Source organism: Budorcas taxicolor, chromosome 1, assembly GCF_023091745.1.
Source record: "Budorcas taxicolor isolate Tak-1 chromosome 1, Takin1.1, whole genome shotgun sequence".
Taxonomy (NCBI): Eukaryota; Metazoa; Chordata; class Mammalia; order Artiodactyla; family Bovidae; genus Budorcas; species Budorcas taxicolor.
The window spans coordinates 125,113,293-125,134,566 of NC_068910.1; the positions used below are offsets into that span (position 1 = coordinate 125,113,293).

Consider the following 21,274-nt stretch of genomic DNA (forward strand, 5'->3'; position numbering starts at 1 on the left):
TCAGCTCAAATTAAAAAACAGAATAAAATGATGTTGGAAGTATAAACACCAAGGCAAGATTGTATTTTTTTCTTTCCCCACAGATGAAAAAGGATGAAGGAAAGATAAAGTGTGTGTGTGTATGTGTGTGTGCGTGTGGTGGGGGGTTAATACCCATCTGGTACTTCTTCACTTGTCATTTTTTATAACATCAAATCTCCTTAATTGATGGAGTCTTTACACAGTCTACATTTGCTTAGATATACACATTTCTTGGTAGAACTCTTCCCACCTGGAATTATACTTCAATTTTTATTGATGGACTTTCAAATTGTTTTAAATGTTGTATTTTCTTCTTCACTTTCTTATTTCCCCCTTCATTTATAAACACACAAAGTTGTGAAAGAAACAGTCTCCCCCCATTTCACTCTCTCTCGCTCTGTATCCTGTATGACGCATTTTTGTGTGTTTTTTTTTTAATTATTTTTAAACTTTTATTCTATTAACATTTGCTGAGAAGGCAGAGCAGAGATGCTGCCAGCAGCCACAGTGGTACGGCCAGACTGATGGATCCATTTATTCCTCTCACCGACCCAGGTCCTGCAGTGCAAAAGAGAGAAAAGAAAGTAATTATTAATACATCCGGTCCACTCTATGTCACAACTGACAGCTCCTTATTTCAAAGGTAACACTGGGCCGTGTACCAGCATCTCAAAGTCTGGGCACTTATATACAGACTAAGAAGGACTCACCATCTTTTCTAAATCCTAGTTGAGCTATAAGTATCTTAGGGGTATCTTGTGTGATGCTGGATCAGTCTCCTTGCCGCCCAAATTTATCCTGCACAGCAGTGGGATGTCAGCGCTCACTAAGATTCCAAGCATTGCTGAGGGTCCTTCAGCAGCCGGACACCGGCTCCTCCACAGTATCACCACAGTATCTCCATTAATAAAATGTGGAACCAGGCTGTGATGCGCTCTTCTCAAGGGGGCGGGGGAGGGGTGGTGGTGGTGGTGGTAGCTATTTCTTTGTTAGTGGGGAGAGGAATTGTCTTAAAGTAACGTTTTAGGTTGGGTGGCACCTTAGCTGCAAGGCAGAAAATAAGTCAACTCATGGTGGGATTTTAAGCAGCAGCAGGGGGTCACCTGGTCCAAACCCTTCATTTGACACTTTAAAAACTAATGATGATGACAACAAAAACAAACAAACCTAGCCAGGCAGGTCCAAACTGGAGCAGAGCTGAGGCTTGCAGTTGCCCAGAATTCATCCTGGAGGCGTTATCTGTGGGTTTCCCACGGCCGACCTGAGTTTTCCCAGTGTAGAAGAGTTTGGGGGATGTGGGTGTGCAGTTGGAGAAGAGAGTGGGTGAGGGATTTGTGTATTTACACAGAAAGAATCGAGGCAGTGAGTGAAGGTTTAGAGCTTGCCTCCTCTGCTTTGCCTGTTGCATTTCCTCCTTTTGTATCGTTCTGTTCATTTAGATCCATTACAAGAGGAAAGCAGTTTTTTACAACAGAGACTTTTGGATTTAAGACTGTAAACTTAGACGTGACATTCAAAAGGAAAAAATGGTGTCACTGTAACTATGGGTCAGTTGAAAGTTTTTGAGGGCACTGAGTTGGTGATGGACAGGGAGGCCTGGCGTGCTGCGATTCATGGGGTCGCAAAGAGTCGGACACGACTGAGCGACTGAACTGAACTGAACTGAAGGAGATCAGTATGTGTAAATGAGTGTGTATGTGGGTGTGGGTGTTTGTACTTGTGCAAGTGCAATGGAAGCATCCTCTGGCATGTGAACATTTCCAGAATTGTCTACAAATATACCAGGTCAGATATAAAATAACTGGGAAAATGTTGAATATAAGAATATTCTCCCATCTATGTTTCACATATCAATAAAAATAATATTATAGGAACAACAGCAACCAAAGACAACCAAGAAACAACTACATAGCACTTACTACAAGTCCTGTTAAAAATGCTTCACAAATATAAGCACACAGCCATGTTACAAGGCAGGCCCTCCAGTGAACCCTGCTTTCCAGTGAGATAAGGGAGCCACAGAGAGGTGAAGTTCACCACATGAGTTCACAGAGTAAGCAGAGAGCTGGGCTTTCCCCCAGCGACTGACTCTGGAGTCTGTGCCTGTCACGGCTGCGCAGGGAGGTTATGTGGTGAAGGGGTGCCCTGAGTCTCCTGTCAAACATTCAGCAAATGAAATCTGGGCTTGTTTAAAATAGTAGCCCAGAACCAACAAAGCAACAGGAAGGTGTTCATTATCTTTGAAAAAAATGATTTTCAATAGATCTTTTGTTTTTAAACTGAAATGTCTTATTGAGAATATTAAAAATGCTTCCCTGGTGGCTCAGACGGTAAAGCGTCTGTCTACAACGTGGGAGACCCAGGTTCAATCCCTGGGTCGGGAAGATCCCCTGGAGAAGGAAATGGCAATCCACTCCAGTACTACTGCCTGGAAAATCCCATGGACAGAGGAGCCTGGTAGGCTACAGCCCATGGGGTCGCAAAGAGTCGGACACGACTGAGCAACTTTACCTTTACCTATTTAATATATAATATATATATAAATATATATAAATAAAGTTTGAATAGCACAGTTACAGTATGAAATGAGTGTTTGAGTGTTATTATGTGTTGAGCTATGGAAACACAGAATGAACGATTTAAATATCCAGTCAATTCTTTAAGTTTTCTGAATGACTGTAGGATTATATTAATGACACTTTAGCTTACCTTCAGGTTCATGCCTTACATGAGGAATTAAGGATCAAAAAGATTATGCATTCTGCATAAAGCGCCTGATAGTAATGGTGACCAGGCACCAGAATCGAGATGTTAAGTCAATGTTTTTCCTAATTCACACCGCCCTCCCCCCACATCATTCTTTTTGGCCTTTGGGGACCTTTAAGCTCCCTTAACAGCCCCTCCCCAGGGCCTCCAGCCTGATGGCAGTGCAATCCCGTATCATTTCATTTCTCTAGGCTTTAGATGTCATGAGTTCTGTGGCACATTTGTTTGGATTAGTGTGTTAGTGATGCTTCTCAAACAGAGAAAGACTACACACAAATTGAGGCCAGACAGGGTTAAGCGAGGATGATTTTTGTTTTGCCCCAGGGATCCTTTGAAAACAGGTTTTCAGACTCAATTCTGCCTATTTCCTTAAACTCATTTTTAGTGCTGAGACAGGCTGGATTATCTTTCAGACATCTTGGAGTTGAGTGGTACCTGGGGGAACCTAAAAAATCTAGACTTAAACCATTTTATTTGAAGGATAGTAAATATTTGAAAAAACAAAAATGCCATCACTGAAAAATATGATATATGCATATATGAACCTAGATACACATGTTCACATATAACATTCTTGCTAATGTATGTACACATATATATGCAGATACCAAGAGAAGTATATTTGTAATATGCATACTCATATACACATATGATATAAACATGTTAAAGTTATTTTAACACACAAAGTTGACAATTAGCTATTACTCTTACACACTATTCTATGCTATACATAGGGAATCTTAGTATGACTGTGAATAATCTTTCATTTTTATCTCTGATAGAATTGTTACTACATATTTGAAATATATTTTGTGGCTCTCTGAAAGATATTTTCATCTCTATCAATTATTATTTATTAAGTGCATTAAGTGCTCTCATATAGCTATTTGATGTGCTTATATGACTTGCTCTTTTCATAATTGGTTTTGAGAGTAAATAAATAGGCTTGAAAAAATACAAGGGTAAATGGGTGATAGTTGGGGAATCAACACAAGTGTGTATACAATTACAGATGCATGTATATATGACTGCATAGGAGACTACTTCAGTTAATGGCTATTTCAGGGAAGAATCATCAGCAAAATCATTAATTATGTTTTAGTTCATAGTTATGAAATTTCTGCTTATTTGTGGAAATGCAAATGATAAATCTTATTTCCCACACCAGATGGCCACACTCAGCAAGTGCTTTTATACATTGACAGATATAATGAAAGCAAGAGTCTGCAAACATAAATTAGCCTTAAGAATAGATGGGCAAATAGAACCACAATTCAAAAATTGCTACATGTTTTTCACATAACAGAAAAAATCATATTTTGGTATTTACCCACATCCTATGTATATATGTATATGTGTGTTTATCTAGTAAACATTTAATAAGAGGTAGCAACAGAGGATTAGACGGTTGTATGGCATCACCAACTCAATGGACATGAGCTTGAGCAAAGTTTGGGAGACAGTGAAGGACAGGGAAGCCTGGTTTGCTGCTGTCCAAAGAGTCAGACATGACTTAGAAACTGAACAACAATAACAACAAGATTGTCATTACTGTTATTAACTCTGGAAGTCTATGTTACAGGATGGCATGAAATACCTCTGGATCAAAGACACTGGTTTGTGAACTGGTTCAAGGGTTTTAATGTTTGACATGAAAAGTGCAAAATTTAGCTGCAGCGGGAGTGGGAATCTTGAGTCAACACACCAGGCCAAGGTTTTCAACTCCAAAGATAGATGAGACTCTGTATCAAGGTGAAGGCCGGACGGCGCTTTGCCAGGACAATGCTTATCCAAGGGAATTGGTGATTAAGGGCAAGATTGATAGAACATAGTTCAGGCATACAAGAAAAGAAGGGCCAGGTGAATTTAAGCTCAAACTCTTCTTAGAATTATTAAGGATTGACAAAATGACTAAAATAAAAACATAATATGCAAAACAGTTGTTAAACAGAGGAGAAAATAATCTACTAAATGTCTCTTAGATATTATCTAGATGCCCAGGCTGAGGCCCCCTCAGTGACCTGGAGCCACATTTAAAAGGGAAAAAGACTGACTTTGGTGCCACCTGCTGATCATTTTCTGCCAGTACAGCTTCCTCTGCGTGAAGGAATCCACTGGGGAGGAGAGCCTGTAATTCCCAGGCTGGAGCAAATTGCAAGAGGGGGTATACTGATGTTTTCTTTGAGCAGTGTGTCTTGGAAATAAATTTGGGTTCCATCTCCATAATGGTTTATACATTATCTCCCTTTTCTATAAAGATGGTCTTGGGTAAGTGAAGTATTCTCACAATGAAGTTGGAATTATCACACTTTTTCCATCAAAACAGCATCAAATATTTTGACTTGCAAAATCTTGAAACTTTAGGTCACTACTTTCCTTTGAGTGACACTAGGAATTCTCGTTGATCTTTGAAATTAAAAAAAAAAAATTGCATGCTCTATTTTCCCCTGCACTCCAAAGCTCTGTGGTATCATTGTGTTCTAACAACACCAGTTACTTAAGATTCAAATGTAATGGACAATTGTGGCATGCAGAGAGAAGAAGCTATGAAGAGGACAGCAGTTTATACTTCTTGTCCCAAATAATCCTGATGCTATATACATATTGCTGGTCACGTCTTCCCTGCTGCATTCTGTGAGGGCTTGCTAGCACTAGTCATAAATTAGGTGCTGGCCCTTTCCGGGGTGTAACCAACAGAGCTGGTCCACAGTCTCTGAGGCTCACTGCCTGGTTGGGTCTAAGGACCATAACAATAGGTTTTCACTGTTGACAGTGATCTTGATAGCCTCAGCCCCTTTGACACTCAGACAAGAAGATGTCTTCATAGGAGACACTTATCAATCCAAGTGGGTGGCCATGAAAATTTATGCAGGGTGGTGCCTGCCACACAGATTTTTCTATGACTCTGATATGGGAACAGACACTGTTAGGGATTTCTGTTGGTCTGGTAAAGATAACACATCAGAATTGGTAATTGTTTGACTCTTAGGGTCCATGTCATGAAGTGCTGACCTGACTATATTGTCTTTGCAGGGGAAAGTGTGTGAATCACATGCCACGTGGCTGACAGAGCTACATGGGACAGTTTGACAGCGCAAAAGGGCAGTTGCCAGATGTCCCTGCAGCCTGGGTATAGGCTGGCAGGGCGAGGGTATGGGAGAAGGTTCTGGCGGGAGGGAATAGGGAATGCTCAAGTGATTCATTTTTGGAGGCCCTACTCTATCTCCTTGAGCAATATATCTGCTTCAACAGTCAACAAGGGGTGATGAAGTGGACTCTCTGTCTCAGCTGAGAGCCCTGTCACTGGGAAGTGGACATTTCTAGAAGTGCAGCTCTGCAGCAATTAACCAAGGGAACTTAAGGACAATGGGAGAGGGAATAACTCGCTCAGTTCCAGAGATTCAAAAATGAAAAAGTCAAAAGCAATAGAGGGGTCATTGTTGGATCAGAGGCTTTTTGTAAATGAGAAAGTTCACAGTTTGGGAAAAATAGTGGCAAATGTGTTACGGAAATTATTATCACAAATTATCAATAGGGAATAATTGCATGTAGAAGGCTCCGATGTATTGCTGTGGACTCTTAATTTTAACATACAGAAGGGAATCAGAAATAAGAACCATACCTTTTTGCTTGAAGTGCACGGTGGTGCCAATTTCTAAAAAGGAAACATTTAGCAAAACAAAAACAGGTAAAAAATTCTGAATCAATTGCGAGTAAGCACAAAGGTAGTCTGGTAGTCTCCACTGAAAGGAGAATGAGAGGAAAGGTGAAAAGAACACACTCTTAGGAACATATACTGGCAGAGGCTGAAAGAAAGGTACATGGAAAGAGACTGCTTTGTTGGAACGAATGTGCAGTTGGAAGTGGCAAAAACAATTTGCAGCTTTGGATACTTGACGTAACATGTGATGAGTGCAGACAAGTAGGAGATCTCTGAGTATGGCAGATGAAAGGACTCTTGACTGCAATGTAGCCAATGAGAGGTTGTGTCTGCCTCTCCACCCCCATTCTACCATCTTGCATCTGCTTTGCTCTACTCACACCCATTACCTTTCTTCCTTTTCCTTTCTGCCTTTTTTCCTAATACACTAAATCCCTTCCAACATTACCTTTGCCCTCGCACCTGCTTGGAATGTCCCTCCCCAGACCTCTGCCTGGCCAGCTCAGTCACTTCATTCAGATTTCTGCTGAAATGTCAGGAAGGATTTCCCCCATCATCTTCTCAAAAAACGGTATCCTCTGCGACTTCCTGTTATTTTACCCTGGTTTGCTAATATTAATAATCCTGATCCCTACTTTTCACCATGTTACACATTTACTTACTTGCTTGTTCAGTTTCTCTCCTCCATGAAGCCAGCCACAGTGCATGTCTTGTCAACCATTGTACCCTGGTGCCTAGGTCAGAGCCCAGCATGTAGCAGGCATACAATAAATACCTGTTGAATGTATTAGTAACTCTCAGTGTTGGGAGAGCTTCTATAAGTAAAATGCTTGGATTCCCTTTTAAGTATCTTGATCAATTAAAACACAGTGCTCCTCGATATTTAGAAGTAAATATGGAAAATTTCCATAGGATACTTTGAATCTCAGGACCAACTGGATGACTGGTCAGATATAGGAGTCCAAACCATGGGAGCTGGACATAGCTTTTCTTCTCTGTGAGGATCAGGACGCAGCCCTGCATTCCTGAGTGGCATGTTTTCACTAAGGGCATAAAGTGACCTGAACTCTGAAGACAAAAAGAAGCTTCAGATTTGGAACCCAGTCACCTCACCATCCTGCTTGAAACTGGCTTATGCTTTCTCATGACTTCCAGAATAAAGACCAAAATACTTAGCATGCCATCCATGGCTCTGCCCTTTCACCTTTCCAGCCTCATCTCATGCGGAGATGTTTATTATCTCTGCATCCCAGCCCACAAGCCTTCCTGATGCTCCATGGTACCCCGTTTTCTTTGTCGTGGGGTCTATGGCCTGATGATATCTCTATTGGGAATCCCACACACCTGCCAAAATTTAGTTACAAGTTCCACAGAGAAGTCTTCCTTAGTCTCCTTGGTAAAATGAAGTCCCTCTTTTATAAGCTCTGTTCCCCTTCAAAACACTCATCTCAGTTTTAATTTCAAATGTATTTGTCTGGTGTTTTGATGAATGCTTATTCCACTAGTGGGCTATGAGTTCCATGGAAGCAGGAACTGTGTTTGTTACTGTTCCCTTGTTGGCACAGCAAATGAATGACGGCACTCTGAGTACACAATGGACCAAAACAGAACGGGCCAAATCACTGAAATACGACAAAAATGAAGACATGCCAGGCATCCTTCTAACAGAGGAGCTGAGACTCTGTTAAAACAACAGAGAATCTGAGTAGCTAAACTTGTTATCCTCTGATTTAGCACAAAGGGGTCTGAGCTTCAGAATCAGGTCTGCAAAATTTTGGAGGTTCAGTGCAATCTATGAATCCTCTCCCTCGCAGATTTTCCTTTTGCCTTTATGATTTAAGGAGATCACAAGGAGAAGTCTCAAACAGCCTGATGTTTTCTAGCATACTCATGATGGCTATAAGCAGGGCACCATTGTCCTAGCATCCAAAGTCTTAAAAATGTTTAGCTACTATTCAGCATTTGCTGGGCTGTTCATAGAGCAAACTGTGTCCACAAGTGAGGACAGATGTGGGGTGGGGCAGGTGGGGGGTGTGTGAATGTTCTTTTATACCATGATTGCTGGTGCACTTCTGAAGACACTCAAAGCCATCAGCATCTGCCCTTCTGTCCTTGAAGAGCTAGTCAATTATTTGCAGAAGGATGGAGGTCCATTCAGAAGACTGGAGCATGATTTCTGCTCCTCTTCTAGCAGAAGCCAGTTACTGAGGTCACTGTCACCTTAGAAGTGAAGTCAGATTCTGTTAAGACTTAAAATGCTGGTGTCCACCTGTTGACCGCAAATCACCTGGCCGGCAGTGTTTCATTTGTGTATTAGACATGCTGACACCTGTTTTCTTTCATAATACCTGTTCTCACAACTTTTCTTTAAAATCAGCATATTACTTTCAAATATTGCAAAGTCTCTATAGAGAACAGCTCATCAAAATATGAGGAAGCTGAGGCCCAGACAGGTTAAGCCGTTCCCCAAGGTCACACAGACAGCAAGAGGCAGAGCTGAGACTGAAATTCAGGGCTCCCACATCTCCAGGCAGAACTCTGTCCATTATTCACAATATCCCTCTGGAATTTTTATGATAGCAGGGCTGAGTAAGTGTAGCCTACATAACTCTAGGGTTATCACTGAGACATTTATATGATTCAGTATTGACTGGGGAAACTTTGGCTCTGCTCCGGTGCAAAGTACAACTTCTCCTCTTTCTTTGCTCAAATTCTTTGGTTTCTCATTCTTTAGAATTTATAAGGACCTCTCAAGGTTCCAGGTGGTGCAGTGGTAAAGAATCCACCTGTCAATGCAGGAGACGCAAGAGATGTAAGTTTGATCTCTTCTCCCCTGGAGAAGGAAATGACAACCCACTCCAGTACTCTTGGCTGGGAAATCACATGGACAGAGGAGCCTGGTGGGTTATGGCCCATGGGGTTGCAAGAGTCAGACCTGACTGAGCACAGCAGCAGCAGTAGCTCAGGGTCACAGAGTGATGCTCTTCACCCTAAGGGGTTTAGATTTCCTGATGGGATCATCTTCATGTAAAAAACCCCTGAGGTTTCCCACGGTCCATCCCAGGTCTCACAGAATAATTCCAAGCAGTTGTTTAAGAACCTGGGCATGCAGGGACACCAACAGTTCTGCTTAACTAGATATTATCACTTCATTTCTTTTTGCCTCAGTTTCATCAACTGTAAAGTAAGTTTAATGAAATGCTTCCTGTAAGTTTGTTCTGGGGCTTCCCTGGTGGCTCAATGATGAAGAATCTGCCTGTCAATGCAGGAGACCCAGGTTCAGTCCCTGGGTTGGCAAGATCCCCTGGAGAAGACAATGGCAACTCTCTCTAGTATTCCTGCCTGGGAAATCCCATGGACAGAGGAGCCTGTCAGGCTACAGTCCATGGGGTCGAAAACGAGACCAACAAGACTTAGTGACTAAACAACAACAGCTTTGTTCGACCACTTAGATAATTATCATCCTCTGCTTGGAATGGTGCCAGACACATGCTAATTGCCCAATAAATAAGAGTTGTTGTTGTCAGATTTATGGTAAAAATCACTTATAGAGGAGACTGCCAGGAAAAATTTTGTGGAAAAAGGGGAAAAACAGATCTTCAAAGTCAGCCATGGCAGTACTGTTTAAAAAAAATTTTTTTTTTTCTTTTTTAATCTATAGCACTACGGATGAACAAAACAAGATTCTAGCACACTGAAGGGCTAATGAAGCAGACTGATTAGGGAGCATTTTGGTCAGGAGAAAACTAGCAATAGGTTAACCAGTAAAGGGGACAGACTTGAGCAAAAGTCTGAATGTCCAAAATGGGAACAGACATTGCCTTACTAGTTGATTAAAAATATTTTAACAAAAGAATTTAAAAACATTGCTCAAACTTTACACTCTATGAAGAAAATATTTTTAAAAATCAGATAAAAGATATATTCTTGTTTAAGTTATCTTTAAAAAGCAAACTGCCAGTTAAAAGTCTAGGAAGTCTTCCCACTGGCAATGAATGACATAGATTGTGAAATAGTAACGATCTTAAGACTTGGAATTCCATTTGTATTTAGAAAAAAGAGAATGTAATTTTTATTTTGTATTATTATTCATCCACTTCTGTTGGAATAGACCGTTCTCTTTTGAGGAGCAAAATTCTATTCAGAATTTTGAGGAGGGCTCTTTGAAAAGTTGGTTGTATGCTGCCATCTCGTGGTAATACTAAACATGTTCCTTTGCGCCGTCTAAAGTAATTACCTTTGTCCACCAGGTGGCAGTAGTGAAAAAAATTATCTTTGTTATTTTCAAAAGGAGTCTTTCCTGTTACAGACCAAAAAAAAAAAAAAGTCTTGGTCCTTAACAACTGACAATAATACTTTCTTTTCCAACATGAAGGCGCTCTCAAGTTCTTGAGTAAAATTTCCTTGCCAGGGACACCAATTCTGTAGGGATTCCTGGATATACTCATTTGAATATACCTGACTCCTACCATTTTTATGCCTGTCTTGAAGATTTCTCTCCACACGCCAATTTTGCTTCAGCAAATAGACTTAACAAGTAAGCATGGCAGTGCCAGTCTAAACAATGAAATAAAAGGATAAATCTACAGCAGCAGTACAGTGGACAAAACTTTAGGGGGTTCAAGTACAAAGAAAGTTCTAAAATTCTGTGAATGCATTATTATCAATGCTTAGATCTCAGCTCCTGATGAGGGTGTAGGAGGCAGCAATGGGGGAAAGGATTTAATACTAGAAAAGGCAGTGAAGTGAAGTGAAGTCGCTCTGTCGTGTCCGACTCTTTGCGACCCCATGGACTGTAGCCTACCAGGCTCCTCAGTCCATGGAATTTTCCAGGCAAGAGTACTGGAGAGGGTTGCCATTTCCTTCTCCAGGGGATCTTCCCAACCCAGGGATCAAACCCGAGTCTCCCACATTGCAGGCAGACGCTTTACTGTCTGAGCCTGTCCCGGGGCGGTACTAGTCATAAAGAACTTGCCTACCAATTCAGGAGACAAGAGAGACACAGGTTCAGTTCCTGGGTGGGGAAGATCCCCTGGGGGAGGGCGTGGCAACCCATTCCAGTATTCTTGCCTGGAGAATCTCATGGACAGAGGATCCCGGCGGGCGACGGTCCATAGGGTCACACAGAGTCGGACACGACTGAAGCGACTTGGCACACAGCACACACAGCATCAAAGAGAGCTGAGTGGGCCTTGCTCATCGGCAGGACGTCTTCCTTGCTCACTACTGTAGCCTCTGCCTCACTATTTCTTCAGCACAGAGTCTGTATTCAATAGATTGGGTGAATACGTGTCTGAGTACATAAATGAATAATGAATGAGTAACTGAGTGAATTAATCCATCAATACCTTAAGAGCTGCGCTCTAAAATTCTAGGTAGGTGGAAATATTATTCCGTGAAACTACCATGCCTTAACACAAAGGCAAAATGACTGTTGGGAATTCATAGTCATTTAAAGAATAATAAGGGGCTAGGAGGTTCTTTGGAGAAGGCAATGGCACCCCACTCCAGTACAGCCTGGATAATCACATGGGCGGCAGAGCCTGGTAGGCTGCAGTCCATGGGGTCGCTAAGAGTTGGACACGGCTGAGCGACTTCACTTTCACTTTTCACTTTCATACATTGGAGAAGGAAATGGCAACCCACTCCAATACTCTTGCCTGGAGAATCCCAGGGACGGGGGAGCCTGGTGGGCTTCCATCTATGGGATCGCACAGAGTCGGACACGACTGAAGTGATTTAGCAGCAGGAACAGCAGGAGGTTCTTTCACTAGTCTCCAAATCCCTGGCAGGTAGAAAATATTCTGGAGGACCGAAAATTATTTATTTATGAATATCCTCATGAAATTTAAACCTTAGAAAACAAAAACCCAAGCTTTTTTTTTTTGGTTTGTTTCAAAGTCCAGAAGAATTCTTCTTACCTTTCATCTGTCACTATGTGGTATGACTAGGTCTCTTGCCATTAAAGTGAGTGCTGTAAGGCAAGAGATGCTTCATTGGAAGCTCTAGAGTTTACAGTTTGGAGGGATTGGGGGCAGGAGGAGAAGGGGATGACAGAGGATAAGATGGCTGGATGGCATCACTGACTCGATGGACATGAGTCTGAGTGAACTCCAGGAGTTGGTGATGGACAGGGAGGCCTGGTGTGCTGCGATTCATGGGGTCGCAAAGAGTCGGACACGACTGAGCGACTGAACTGAACTGAACTGAACTCCCTCACTGCTGCTGCTGCTAAGTCGCTTCAGTCATGTCCAACTCTGTGCGACCCCAGAGACGGCAGCCCACCAGGCTCCCCTGTCCCTGGGATTCTCCAGGCAAGAACACTGGAGTGGGTTGCAATTTCCTTCTCCAATGCATAAAAGTGAAAGTGAAGTCGCTCAGTCGTGTCTGACTGCCTCACTACCTGAGGAAATTTCTGTATCTATATTTATGAACAGTTACCGCATTTTGCCTTCTTTGAATTCTATCTGGGAGAGGAGGTCAGGGTACAACAAACCCATGAGGAGAAGAATTGATTTTTAGTACTCTGACAACTTACCTCGAATCCTCTGCTTATAAGCATTCATTCCAGTTCGTGGGTAGGATATATAGAGTTTGAGGGTTTATATTGTTTGCACAGTTGTTCTAATTCCAGGGTATTTACTTGAACATAAACGGCTCACTTTTCAACCTGCCACAGTCATTGGAACAAGGAAACGTTCTCTGTCGCATATGGCACAACTCTTTTTAAGCTTTCTGATGAGCCCTGGGTTTTGAAAATAACGTAGTAGCGGACTTAACTAACTGGGCTTCTTTTTTGTTTCTTGTATCTGAATGAATAAGAATGTATGTTCAGCAGAAAGGGAAGGTCTGAATTCAACAGGGGTTCTATCCTCCAACTGTCTGGGAAAAGTGAGAGAGGGATGGAGTTAAAATCATCAAGAAGTTTAATAAAATAAACATTTTATTAAAATGCCACTTCCTCCTTCGCTGTTGCTGAGGACCTGAAGCATAACATTTGTTTAAATGTCCTCCATGGGAATTTATGTGTTTTTGTGCTCTCTTTTCTTTTCTTTTTTTTTTTTTTTACCAATATTTAAAAAAATAAAACCTTTCCTATTATATTGGCTTAAAAAGAGGACATTTTTATTAATTCAATTTTCAAAGCCACACTCTGAAAGTTGTTAATTTCTTTTTCAACGATTTCTCCGCTGTATTTGGAGGCTTTAGGGATTAGCAGCTTCTACTTAACAAGAATTATTATTATTTTTCCTTTTGACATAGAAAAAAAAAATGCCTGTGATTTCTATTTGGATTGATAGAGTTTTAATTTTCTCTCTTGTACTATATCCATGTTGTATGAACTCTAATGCCTAATATTTATAGAGTAATGGTCTCTGAGAATCTCCATGATTATTCTGGGTCTGGTTCTAGAGGAAAAGCCAACATAGAGAAATAGGTCTAATCCTCAACCTTGAGGCTCTAGCTGTTTTCTTACCTAGTTCATAGGCCAGTCGCCATCCTGACTACTAGGGAAATATGCCAAACAGGCTGGGGAAACTAAAAAGTCTTAGCTCAGCATGTCATCAATATTCGAGAAGGCAAGTTGGCCTCCCCCTTAGCTAGATTTGGGTCAGAAAGGACTCTGCACTTTACTTTCAAATACTCCTAGGGGCTTCTGATCATTGACCAGGACCAGGAATGGACTTCAGATAGTTTGATGCTGTTTCAAAGTGAGTCAGAGACATGAATGATATATCAAGCTTTTTGCCACCCTGGATATTCTGGTGATAATTCAGTGTTGAATGAATGAGCATATGCAAATCAAAATGAATGTTGATATAATGTCTCATTATATAATAAAAGAATTGAGAAAAATGAATGTTGATATAATGTCTCATTATATAATAAAATAATTGAGAATCATTCCTTATTCTCATCAATTAGTGGACCAACCTTCCACTATGTTCTATTTGAAAGAGAATCGGAGAAAATATTTTTAAAATAAAATTTTCATCTCATTAAAAAGAAGACAACTCTGTTTTATACCCCAATTTAGAGAGAGAGAGTAGAAGGTTCAGTAAGGGGGACTCTTACTGGAAACCCTGGAGGTGACTCAATGGCAATGTCTTGTAGGGTGAGTCAGGTTTGACTCAGGACCTGGAAGACCGGAGGGTGTGCTGTTCCCTGTAAGGTGGGCAGTGGCCTGGGGGCACAGACTCCTGAACCTGACTGTTCTGTGACCTTGAGCAAGACAGGGCTAGGCCAGCCTCAGAGGGGCAGAACGCAGAGAACAGGTCAGGTGTTTTCACTCGAATAAGTTATAATACACCGACAGCTCAAAGATTCAGACAAAACATTTGTTTCTATCATATTAATGGTGTTATCTCTGAGGAGAGAGATTATATATAATCTTTATTTTCTTCTTTATAGTTTCATATATTTTCAAATTCTTCCATAATGAAAATACATAACATTTATTATCAGAATGGAAAGCTACTTATAAAAACAAATCTGGGGTAAAGAAAATAATCCCCTAAATCTGGGGAAAAGAAAATAATAATTTTCTGATTCTTTAGCTTTGAGTTGACATCATTACAAGGAGACTGAATTTTTCCCCCCACTTTTTAGTTGGCTGGTATTATGCAGTGAAACTAAAGAGAAGCTAAGATAGGTGAGGTCTAATTTCTATAAGGAACATTGTCTTTACAGCATGAAATGACAATGCAATAAAATATGTATTATATGGGTTTATGAGGTCCTTCTGACTGCACGCTTGAAGTAATTGCCTTGTGGAGTAAGTACAGGTACATGAATTGACTTTAACTGTTATAGGCTCTGCTCGATGGTGATACAGACTGTTCCAGAAAGTACAGGCTCACTAAGCACTCCCAGCATAAAGGGAGGGTTTCATTAAGTCTCTTACAGCAAGTCAGCCTGCTCAAACCCTTCAGGTTTCTTATTTAGCCTGAGAGGTTTAATTTTTAATAATCAGTGAATTAAAATATTAGAGAATGCCCAATGGGGTAAGTTTAATAAAGGAATTTCCCTGGGCCACTCCACCTAAAAAAACATAAGACAGAAAAACTCCAGAAGTAAATTTTTTTGAATCACTAAGTTATTAGGGCCAGACACGAACTCTTTGCCTTAAAGGAGAAACAAATGCTTATGCCCCCATGCCTATAACACAGCCATTGCACCTGTGGGTAAAATCGTGGCCTTTGGCCCTCACTGGAATGAAAGAACAGTCATCCGATTTCATGAAGAGCTACTTCCTAGCCCCGAATCTACTTATTGTTGGGGCAAAGTAGATTACAGTTGAAAAGACATAATTTTATGTACATTTGGAAGCCTTCTGCGCCTTCATGTATTTGACTTGCTAAAAAAGGATTTAAAAAGTACAGGTTTGCGTAGGTCTCTAGAGATTTGCCTCCTGTCTGGTTTTCTCCCTCTGTTTCCATGCTGTAAATTGTGAATTGCAGATCCGTTTCAGAATACATTTTAGATTTAAATTCTAAGGGATTCAAGACTGGCCTTAATCCGTGTAATATGTGTTTTCATTTCATATGTTCTGAAACCAAAAACATTCAAATACCACAAAACAAGGTAACTCGCTGTGGAATTTGAATGCGGAGATAAGTGAATTTGTGAGATTTCCTGGGATTTTAAGGCACTCACAAATAAGAAGATAAGGGATTAAAAAATAGCGGTACACTCAGAGTTACCCCAGAGCCTGCGTCTATAGCACTGACCGCCGCAGGGCAGAGAACTTGGTGAAGGCGGTTCTGCTTTGGAACCTTGGCAGTGACTGTACCACTGGGAGCGCCAGGACCCCTCACGCATTTATCTGTAATTCCTGCTGTGTCACTGACTTGAAACATAATATACCTCCAGGTTCTAGAGCAAGCAGCTCCTGGAAAACAGATGGCTCCAACTGACCTGACCATCCCTACAACTAACTTAAAAGCCTACTGTCAAACCTCCTTGTTGAGAAGCTGAAAGCTTTCTCTAGATGCTCTGATAGAGAATGGCTCTCAGCATCCTCCAGAAAACTCACCTCTGTAAAACCACCTACCACATAGTATACACTATCCACACATCTGTAGTCAAGTTGACAGCTGCTCTTTCTTATCTCAAATGTGTAACAGGTAGTAATGCCCATCTCTTCTAATTCCACTAGTTTATCACATTTCTTTTGTTTTTAAACAGGCTAGATGCAAATAAGGAAAAGTAAGAAACTATTAGAAAAAAATGTGGGTTTTTTCCCCCATATTTTAAAAATTATTTAGACACTATTGTTGAACTGTCTCTGGATTCTAATCCTCTGCAATCCTGGGATGTTCTGCTCCTTTCTCCCTTCTCTTCTTTCTGCCTTAATTTTAAATTTCACTTTCACTTGTCAGAGAACTGACCGGTCCAGGTTAGCTAAGATGTCCCTGTGCTGAGTTCTCCATAGACCACACAGGTCTCCTCAACTTAGCAAAGTTTCTCGTAACTGCTCATCGACAACTACTGCCCTGGAAGGTCTGTAAGGGCTATTATTGTGGAGGTCGTGTCTTTCTTCTTTTCACAGCCCTTCCCAAAAACCTAGCTCAGAGCTAGAGCTTGACACAGAAAGTACTAGGATGGTACTTTTTTTTTTTTTTTTGAAGGAATGAATAGTGTAACCAAAATACTGTGTATTGTCGAATAAACTTCGTCTGGGCCAGGAAATAGTTTTCACTGCCCGTCAAGAATGAAGTTTCTTTCTGGTGTTCCTAATGGTTGAAAATCAGATGAAAAGAAAACGTGAACAGAAAAAAAAGGAACTTTACAGAGCGAAGGCAAGTGGAGAGTACATTTAAATGCAGAATAGAAAGTGACGCATTCATTTAATGACAGATGGGAAGGCTGATCCTTAAAGACCAACCTCCAGTGGGTGAGAGGATGCCATCTATTTCAGCACTGTGACATGAAGTAAGCAACCTTCCACAATGAACTTACCTGTGTTCAGGAACTCCAGGGACGAGAACACATCTCCCAAATTACTCTCTAAGTTGTGATTCAACAAAGAGAAACGAAAGCTACTGCTTTTCTTGCTTCCCTTTTTTCCCTTAGTCATTTCTGCCCTCCAAACATTCACATGTACAATTGAGAAAGCACTTCAGAATGGCCAAGCAATTTTCCAACAAAGCACATGGATGGGGATGCTCAGTGTCCTGCGGGCTAAAGAGGATGGGATGGTGCACGGGATGGGTACTAAGTCAAGGCACAGTTATCTGTTTATTTTATTTTAAACCACAGGATGCTACTGTTGCCCCAAGCAAGATTCTCTTAAGTAGTTAGAAAAGTCATACTGGAACTACCAGGTTTGGAAGGTAAGTGGTTAAAACAGAATCTCCGTTGTGAGTATGGGGCAGATAAAGTGGAGTGGACTGATAGCTGTGATTTATAGCAAAGATACTCTGTTAGTGGTAACGTCCAGGTATTAAAACGTACATATGTGTTACAGAAATGTGGGAAGCGTTTTCTTTTACAACCAGCATTGTGATGAGTAAAATAGTGCAATAAACTATGGCAGTGCTCAGGTCCCCAGGGTCCAATTAGGAAGCATGATAAATGACTTGCAAGGTCTCTCCTCCTACTGATTTGCAGTGGATATAAGCTGAGGATTCTCGGTGGAGTTCTAGTGAGTGGTCTGCCTACTCCCATCATATATCTGGGTACAAATGAACACCTTAAATTGGAATTCCAAACTCATTATGCCATGCTGTGTCCTGACTTGGCAGGTGTGTTTCTTCACAGCAGTGTACAAGGGGAGATGTAAGGTGGGACCTCTTAAGCTGGGGGATTTTTCCCCTATGGCAGTGCTTGTTTAATTTAATGCCTACAAATGACTTGTGATGATTAAAGACCATTGTGGGGACAGAGTGACTGTAAAAGGGAGGTTGTTGTGAAGGTTCCATTTGTATCTAGCCTCTCCAGATAGATGGGATAATGGCTCTGTGGTGCTTCCCTGGGTGATATCCAGTGTTTAGAATTGAATGCTAACACCATCAAAACCTTTTCTTTGGTTTTGTTTGAAGGATGTCAAAGAGAGAGTGTATGCAAAATGCAAGGTGAGTATGGTAGAAAATGTAGAGAAAAAGAATATCAAGAAATACAGATAACAAAAATAAGAATTTCAGGTGAAAAAGAAAGAGAGGGAGCCAAGGGGCAGACTAAAATGAAAGATTATAGTTTTGCGGGGCTATGCTATGAAATTTGTCAGGAGCCAAGACTTTACTGATGATTGAATTCTTGGAAGAATATGTGTTCTTTCTTGACTTTTTTTTCCTTTGAAACTTTCTACTTTTTTTTTTTTCATTTTTATTGTAGCATAGTTGCTTTGCAATATTGTGTTAGTTTATATTATAAAGGGAACCAATTATACATATACATACATCTTTTTGACTCTTAAATAGTGCCACTTCCTTTAAGGACTCTTGATCTTTTTTCTGAACCTAGAGCAAAACTTCCAAAGAAAGGACCATCTTCTTGGCTACACTCAGCAACTCTCCTCAGAGTACATGGCCACTTAACATTCAGCTGAGGGGTTGAACCCAGGTCTCCTACATTGCAGGCAAATTCTTTACTGTCTGAGCTACCTTTTGGTACCTTTTGGTAGTGATGTACTGGAAGTTCCCAGTACATCGCTACCCCCCTGCTAAATGTCACACTTGATGCAAACACCAGGGTGAGCTCCCCTGAGGGTGCTCTCCAAAGACCAAAGGGACCTGTATAAGCATTTTCTGTCCATTCAAGATCCTGGTCTTGTCACCCTTTGGGGCAGCAAGCCAGTATTTTCTGCTGCAAATCTCTTTGAGCTCTTCTTAGGCAGTTTTATTCCTTTTAATTAAAAAGACAAGACTGTCAATTACTTAAACTTAATCCCCACATGTAATTGTTACTTTGAAAGATATTTTTTCTCATAAAGCTCATAGAAGAGAAATATTTCCATCAAATTAAAATTTAGTGGGAGCTTGCATTTTCAAAAATTATATATATTCATCTTTAAGTCCCTGCTGGCTATAGAAATCTAAATAGCACAGCAAAGTTTAAGTATGAGGATAACCATGAAAGGCTGCCTGATGCAGGCAGATCCAGACTGGGAAAACAGGAAAAGGCATTAGGAAAGAGTCCCAGGACTAAAAATTCTCCTACCTTTAAATTGATGCTATAGGATTTATAGCCATTTCACTTGAAGCTAAACGTAAATTCTAAGAGAGGTTAAGATTTCCAAGTTTCTTTTGAACACTTAAATAAGAGCATGAATAAATTTCAGAATTACTCTGGCTAGAAAACTTTAAGGAGGGGAGAATAAGAACTGCTTAGGAAACAGGGCAAAAGGAAGAATGAAATGGCAGAAGAGCAAAACAAGAAGTGGATTCAGCAGCGAGAAGTGCATGTTACAATGGGTCCAAATTGGTGGTGTGGCCCGCCTGTTACAGTTGAGTGTAAGTCACTGGATTGGTGGGTGAAGTATTGATTCTAGGTGAAGTATTGGCCCAACTACCCCCCTTGAGATAAACCAGGAGGAAGTTAGACTTTTGTTCCCATGAAAGGAGTCAGGGGATGGTTGTCAGATATTCATGCCAACTCTCAGTTATCTTCATGTGAATTAATCAGGGCTCGTGATTCTACTGTAAATTCGTGTTGACATGGCTACCTAAGTTCTGTCAATAAAGTCAAGGCCCTTCTTTCCATCGGCTAGTGGCAAAGGAGCAAAGCACTTAAACACTGAAGCCTTTCCTAGGACATGCTTTACACCTTTGACAAGAAAAAAAGGGCAGGTTTTTTAGATTGATCATTATGGACTAGTCTGACAGGTGCTGATGCCCAACTGGGCACCCACCACAAGTGTGTGCCTCACAGTAGAGAACTGTGTAACTGCAGCTCCTCTGAAGTGGAGCATTATGACAGTGTTGAAAAATAATGAAAAGTATACTTTGTTTGGCCTTAGGATACTTCTGTATTTAAATTGTTAACAGTGTGGGTATTTCAGACACCCCTAGAATCCAAAATACAGCCATCTATAGGGGTTTCCCTGGTGGCTCAGATGGTAAAGAATCCACCTGCAATGAAGTAGACCTGGGGTCAATCCCTGAGTCAGGAAGACCCCCTGGAGAAGAGAATGGCTGCCCACTCCAGTATTCTTGCCTGGAGTGTCCCATGAACAGAGGAGCCTGGAGGGCTACAGTCCATGGAGTCGCAAAGAGTTGGACACAATTGAGAGACTATGCACAGGCACATAATGGAGCCAAACCAAATTTTTATCAAATTAATATCTAGGCAATGTAATACTCGATACAAGCGCATCTTTAAAAATTATAAGATAAATGTGTATCTGAATAGGATGATTTTGAATTCAATAAGCATTCTTTTGAGGAACTTTTACATATTATTTAAAACACCACTTTGAGTTTGTAGGCATGAAAAACATAATTTCTTTCCCATTTCACAGTTGGAAAAACTGAATTAAAAAGAACAATGCTAGTAATTATCCATGATTAATAGAGGTGTGTATGTAAATCAGCCTGAATAAGTGTGTGAAATTAGATGTCCTGATGCCAGATAGCTCTGCTCATGTTTTTTAAAGACTAAGCTTTTAAATCTCTGTGTGTTGAGGTCTGGAATGAACTTTGCAAAGGTGTATGGATATTAAGGCAACTGTATTGTTTATTATAAGCATTATAATACATAAAATAAATTAGATGAGTTTAAAATTCATTAGACAGATATATCTAATACATATCTAATGAACATGAATGCATACATGATGTCTATTTACAATGTGCTAGAGTTTATATATGTGCCTGGGTGCAACAA

General features: G+C 40.7%; 1 protein-coding gene across 1 annotated transcript in view; it reads right to left on the reverse strand.

Moving 5' to 3' along the window:
• Nucleotides 1–481: 481 nt before the first annotated feature.
• Nucleotides 482–21,274, reverse strand: part of LSAMP (limbic system associated membrane protein) — a 694,888-nt gene continuing 674,095 nt past the window's right edge. Inside the window, exons 8-9 of the mRNA XM_052642698.1 lie at nt 6,410–6,442; nt 482–579 (exon numbers count right to left, since the gene is read on the reverse strand). Of these exons, the coding sequence (XP_052498658.1) occupies nt 482–579; nt 6,410–6,442 (131 nt within the window). The remainder of the gene's footprint in view (nt 580–6,409; nt 6,443–21,274) is intronic.